The following is a 6,683-nucleotide window of genomic DNA, read 5'->3' on the forward strand; positions in this document are numbered from 1 at the left end:
GGCGGATAGGCGGATAGGCGGATAGGTGGATAGATGGATAAGCGGATAGATGGATAGATGGATAGATGGATAGATGGATAGATGGATAGGCGGATAGACGGATAGGCAGATAGGTGGATAGGCGGATAGGTGGATAGGTGGATATGTGGATAGATGGATAGATGGATAGGCGGATAGATGAATAGATGGATAGGTAGATAGATGGATAGATGGATAGGTGGATAGGTGGATAGATGGATAGGCAGATAGGTGGATAGATGGATAGGCAGATAGGTGGATAGATAGGTAGGCAGATAGGTGGATAGATAGGTAGGTAGATAGATAGCTGGCTGGATAGCTAGATAGTTAGCTGGTTGGATAGCTGGATGATAGGTAGATAGCTGGCTAGCTGGCTGGATAGATGGATAGATGGCAGCTGGCTGTATAGATGGATGGCTAGCTGGCTATACAGATAGATCTAGCTAGTGGAATAGCTATCTAGATAGTTATCTAGATAGCTAATGGTATATAGATTAAAAAATTGCTCTATATTTGGATAGACATAGATAGGTAGATAGTTGGATACAGAAAGATAGCTAGCTAACCATAGATAATTAGATAATGATAGAGATAACTAGATAATGATAGGTGGAGATAGGTAGCTAGATAGGAAGATAGAGACAGGTAGAGGTCGGTAAGTAAAGATTGATTGATAAACAGGTGTTCAGATAGGTAGCTAGATAGAGATGGGTGGCTAGAGAGGGAAAGAGAGATAGGTGGAGGTCAGATAGGTAGAGATTGACAGATAGACAAGTGGTCAGATAGAGATAGGTAAATAATGAGAGAGGAGTAGGTGGGTAGGTAGATAGCAAGAGGGGTGTAGGTAGGTAGGTAAAGAGTGAGAGTGAGAGGGGTAAGTCGGTAAAGATAGATATGTAGGTAAATAAGAAGAGATAAGGATAGGTAGAGACAGAGATGGAGAGAGGCACAGGGAGAGAGAGAGAAGCATAGGGAGAGAGACACAGAGAGGAAGAGAGAGACACACACAAAGAGAGAGAGACACAGAGAGAGACACACAGAGAGACACACAAAGAGAGAGACATACAGAGAGAGGGAGAGACAGAGATTGCAGAAGGTGGGTAGAGATGGTTAGATATGGACAGGTAGAGATGGACAGGGAGAGACAGATAGATGGATGGTCAGACATTAGACAGTTGGTTAGATAGCCTATGGGTGGATACATAAACTAAAACCTACTGTATAGGGGTGCTATGAAGATCAGGTTTAATATATGCAAAATACCTGCCCCACTTACTGGGTTCACCTGGAACCCAATAAGTGGAGGCTGTTATTATGCTTGTCATTAAACCTCCATATTCACAGTGACAAACAGGAGATGAAACCAATTTAACTAGCAACTTAGCCTGGATAATTCTTTATTCATTTAGGACAAACCGAGCCTAATTGTCAACCTAAAGAGGGTGATAAATGAAGGCAGAGCTGCTTGGGTACAAAGCTTTTTCATGGCCACCAAAAACAAATAAGCAAGCCATACATAGGAATGAGGCATTAAGCCAAACAAATAATCTGGGAGAAGAGCATTCCTGGGATGGAAACAGCTGGTGTAAAGGTCCTAAAGTGAGTGTGCTTGGCATGTCAAAGGAAAAACAAAAGAGGCCAGTGTGTCTCAAACAGCATGAGCAAGTAGGATCACAGCACATGAGGATATATATGTGATAAGACTATTTGACTTCTAATCTGAGAGAAATGGGGAGTTTCTGGCAAGATCGGACTGAAGAGTAAAATGATTTAAATTTTAAAAGTAATAGATGGCTAATAAGTGGATGAGAGGAAATATGGTAACAGGGAGTGAGGGGATGAGGCTATGTAGTGTCAGAGAATATGCTAATTCAGAACAAAGTAGATCTCACAATAGAGCTGCGAAGAAATTGTCAAAGTCTGCATGTATTTTGTTTTTCTTTTTCTTTGGTTTTTAGAGGGAGGGTGATGGGTAGAGGGAGAGAGAATCTTAAGCAGGCTCCATGCCCAGCATGGAGCTGACACAGGGCTAGATTTCATGACCCTGAGGTCTTGACCTGAGGGGAAATCAAGAATTGGATACTTAACCAACTGAGCCACCCACACACCCCAATGTCTACATATATTTTCAAGTTACAGGCAATAAGATCTTGTGATGAATTGGATATAGGGTGTGAGAGAAAAAAGCAAGGGAAGGATGGCATGATCAGCTGAAAGGATGACTTTTACATCTGCTGAGATATGGGGTAGCTATTAGTAGAATAGATTTTGGTGTACAATCAGAAGTTCACCTTTGGTATGGATAGGTTAGTGTTTGTGGGATAATGGTGAGGTTTGGGAGAGAGGTCTGAGCTGGAGCTGTAAATCTGGGAGTTGGCATATTGATGTTTTTAAAATGGAGAAAATGGATGAGTTCACCAAGAAAGTGAATCTAGTTAGAGAGTTCCAAAGACAGTCTTGTAGTGAAGAGATTGGAGATAAAAGAAGCAGTGAAAGAATGTAGGATGAGACAGTATAGATGTACTTTGAAGAAACCTCCCCCCTTGTAAGTAGGGCCAGCCCTAATCCAGAGGCAGCCCATCCAGTCTTCTTCCTGAAATTTTAGCAACTAAAAGCATTCTGTTTACAATAAGAAAACCGTTTCCCCCCACACACCCTGATTGGAATGTCCCTGAATAGGTTCATGTTGACCCTCCCCAAAATCAACCTGGATGCCATGCGACTCCCGCGGTTCTTTTGTCTTTAGGAAGTTTCTTTCCTTTTGCCTTTTAAAAGACACCTGTAATTGCTAATCGGGGCTCTTTTCCTCTTCGGAGGCGGAGAGCCCGTTTGCGCAAACGTTCAATAAACCCTCTTGCTAATTGCATCTGCCTGTCTGGGGTCTGAGTCTCTGGGGCGTCCACCGGGCCACGTTGGCACCCGTGAGCCAGGGTCCAACATTTGGGGGCTCGTCCGGGATCTGAGACGCCCCAGACTCAATCCTAAAACCGGCAGGAGGTAAGACCGAGCTCGCTAAATGTCCTATCTGTCTCGTCCGTTTGTCTGACTGGCCGGGTCTGTTTTGTGCCGGGTCTGTATTGTGCCTGCAGGACGCTGTACTCTGTATTCTGTATTTGGACCAGCGGGGGAGGCAGACGTGCCCGAGACCCCTGGTCCCCCTCCGGAGTCGGACTCCGGAGTGGTCTGGAAGAGGAACGGAGCCCCGGCACTCCCTCCTCTTCGGGGAGGGTCGTGGTTCGCGACCGCTCCCATCTGAATCTGCCGCGCCAGTCCTGTCGTTCGTGTGCGTCTGTTCGTTCCGTGTTTTTCTTCCTTTCCTGTCCTCCTCCTCACCGCTCACCCCTTCTCTACACCCATGGGGCAGACTGTAACCACCCCTTTAAGCCTCACTCTAGATCACTGGAAAGAAGTCGCCGGCCGGGCACACAATCTCTCGGTCGAAGTCAGAAGACGAAGATGGGTCACCTTCTGCTCCTCAGAGTGGCCGGCTTTCAACGTCGGGTGGCCCAGGATAATATTGACATTATCTTGCAGGTGAAGGCCCTAGTCTTCCAGCCAGGACCCAATGGACACCTCCACCAGCCGACCTAGGATGACCGCCAACAGCTCCTGCAGACTTTCCTCACCACGGAGGAGAGACAGCGCGTCCCGGGGGCGGATGGGAGGCCAACCCAGCTGCCTAATGAAATTGAGGATGTTTTCCCCTTGGTTCGCCCGACCTGGGACTACGACACTGTTGCTGGTAGGGAGCGGCTCCGTCTCTATCGCCAGGTACTCCTAGCGGGTCTCAAAGGGGCAGGGCGTCGCCCCACCAATTTGGCGAAGGTACGTGCTATAGTGCAGGGAAAAGATGAGACGCCGGCAGGTTTTCTGCAGAGGTTAATAGAAGGCTATACTGGCCACCGTAGTACAGGGCTCAGGGCAGAGTAAGTCAGGACAGAGTAGGGACCTGGGAGACAAAAGAGGACCACGGGTTGAACGAGACCAGTGTGCCTACTGCAAGGAAAAAGGACATTGGGTTAAAGATTGCCCAAGGAAGGGCCAAACGCAGGGACCTAAAAAGAAGCCCATTCCTGTTTTGTCCCTAGAAGATGAAGATTAGGGATGTCAGGGCCAGGAAACCCCCCCCCCCCGAGCCTCGGATAACCCTTAAAGTGGGGGGACAGCCGGTGACCTTCCTGGTCGATACGGGAGCTCAACATTCAGTTTTAACTGAGGCAAAAGGACCCTTGAGCTCTAAAACGTCTTGGGTTCAGGGGGCAACTGGAGGCAAGTTATATCGATGGACAACCGAACGGAAGGTCCACCTGAGCACTGGGCAAGTAACGCATTCCTTCTTACTGGTCCCAGACTGCCCTTACCCTCTCCTAGGCAGAGACCTTCTTTCAAAAGTAGGGGCCCAGATACATTTTCAGCAAAAAGGGGCCACTATTACTGGCGCGGGAGGGCAGCCCCTCCAGGTACTGACCTTGCGCCTAGAGGATGAACACCGGCTGCACGAGGACTCTCCACCGGCCGTGCAGCCCCTAGATTCTGAATGGCTCACTAACTACCCTCAGGCCTGGGTGGAAACGGCCGGAATGGGACTAGCTGTAAACCAGCCGCCCATAATTATAAACTTAAAACCCTCGGCCACCCCCATATCGATCCGGCAATATTCAATGAGCAAAGAGGCCAAAGAAGGCATTTGGCCCCATATACAGAGACTATTACAATTGGGCATTTTAATACCTTGCCAGTTGCCCTGGAATACTCCTCTATTACCCGTAAAAAAACCCGGCACAGGAGATTACCGGCCGGTACAAGATTTACGAGAGGTTAACTGGAGGCCAGAGGTGGCTGACGGAGAGCTGCAAAAAGGCTGTAGCCCTGATCCCAGCACCCACTAATGCCAAAGGACTACGAGAGTTCCTCGGCAGTGCTGGGTTCTGCTGCCTCTGGATACCCGGGTTTGCGGAGATGGCGGCTCCCCTATATCCTCTCACGAAATCCAACACCCCCTACCACTGGGGAAAGGAGCAGCAATTGGCTTTTGACAAAATAAAAAGGGCCTTATTGACTGCCCCTGCCCTGAGCCTCCCAGATGTAACCAAGCCTTTTACGCTATATGTTGATGAACATAATGGAATAGCCAAAGGGGTCCTAACTCAAAAACTGGGACCCTGGAAAAGGCCCGTGGCATACTTTTCAAAAAAAATTAGACAGCGTGGCTGCAGGATGGCCCCCATGTCTCCGGATAATAGCGGCTATGGCAGTCCTGGTAAAAGACTCAGACAAGTTGACTTTTGGCCAACCCCTCACTGTGGTGGCCCCCCACGCCGTAGAGACAGTCATCCGCCAGCCCCCTGATCGATGGCTCTCAAACGCCCGGGTCACCCATTATCAGGCCATGTTACTGAATTCTGAGCAGATACAGTTTGGAACGGCTACATCTCTAAACCCGGCCACCTTGCTTCCAGAAACCGAGTCCCCCTCCCTAGTAATGCATGATTGCCACCAGATCCTAGCTGAAGTCCATGGCACCAGAGGGGACTTGACGGACCAGCCTTTGCCAGATGCTGAAGCAACCTGGTACACCGATGGGAGTAGCTTTCTACGAAATGGCTGGACAGAAGCTTTCCCCACCAAGCGAGAAACCGCCCAGGTGGTTGTCAAGAAAATCCTGGAAGAAATTTTCCCCCGGTTTGGACTGCCCAAGGTAATAGGGTCGGACAACGGCCCCGCCTTCGTCTCCCAGGTAAGTCAGTTGGTGGCCAGATTACTGGGGATAAATTGGAAATTACATTGTGCATACAGACCCCAGAGCTCAGGTCAGGTAGAAAGAATGAATAGAACAATTAAAGAGACCCTAACTAAATTGACATTGGAGACTGGCACTAGAGACTGGGTCCAACTCCTCCCTATGGTTCTGTTCCGAGTCCGGAACACTCCCGCGCGCCATGGGCTAACTCCTTACGAGATTCTCTATGGAGGTCCCCCACCAGTAACGGACTTACTAGATTCTGCTCTTGACCCTCTTGCTAACACTCCCGGTTTACAGGACAGGCTAAAGGCGCTCCAGATTATCCAGCACCAGATCTGGAAACCCCTTGCGGCTGTCTACCGCCCCGGAGACACACCGGCCCACACCCGTTCCAGATCGGGGACTCCGCCTACGTCAGGAGACATCAGTCCAGGACGCTTGAGCCCCGCTGGAAGGGCCCATATACTGTACTACTGACCACCCCAACCGCCTTAAAGGTAGACGGCATTGCTGCTTGGGTCCACGCCTCACACGTCCAGCGCGCCCCATCAACGAGCACCGCTGACGCCAGCCAGGACGGACCAGACGAGCCACTCCAGTGGAAGCTCCACTGCACCCAAAACCCGCTCAAGATAAGACTTTCATAAATTGTTCAATGACAGTTGTTATATTCCTACCTCTCCTAGCGCTCTTCACCTCCGCCAAAGGTGACCCTCATGCCCTCAAAAGGTTAACCTGGCAGGTACTAACGTCTGGGGGTGACGAGGTCTGGTCTATAACTAAGACCGCCCCCGTGGGAACCTGGTGGCCTGACCTATATCCTGACCTTTGCAAGCTAACCATAGGGGCCCCTAGCCCATGGGACCTAGAGGGATACTTCGACACCTCTAGAGCCCCTAACCAAGAAAGCCCTCCAGGGCGA

The 6,683-nt window shown here is 49.6% G+C and overlaps 1 protein-coding gene across 2 annotated transcripts; it reads left to right on the top strand.

Annotated features, from left to right (window-relative positions):
- The first annotated feature begins 3,706 nt into the window (after positions 1-3,706).
- On the top strand, positions 3,707-6,335 carry LOC129509689 (uncharacterized). Of its 2 annotated transcripts, none has more exons than XM_055325521.1 (2): positions 3,707-5,755; positions 6,059-6,335. In XM_055325521.1, the coding sequence occupies exons 1-2, from the start codon at positions 5,267-5,269 to the stop codon at positions 6,236-6,238; spliced, it is 669 nt and encodes a 222-aa protein (XP_055181496.1). In that variant the 5' UTR covers positions 3,707-5,266; the 3' UTR covers positions 6,239-6,335. Both variants share the same exon structure in this region; 1 of them encodes a protein (XP_055181496.1).
- Positions 6,336-6,683: the final 348 nt, after the last annotated feature.

Source organism: Nyctereutes procyonoides, unplaced genomic scaffold (assembly GCF_905146905.1).
Source record: "Nyctereutes procyonoides isolate TBG_1078 unplaced genomic scaffold, NYPRO_anot_genome, whole genome shotgun sequence".
Lineage (NCBI taxonomy): Eukaryota > Metazoa > Chordata > Mammalia > Carnivora > Canidae > Nyctereutes > Nyctereutes procyonoides.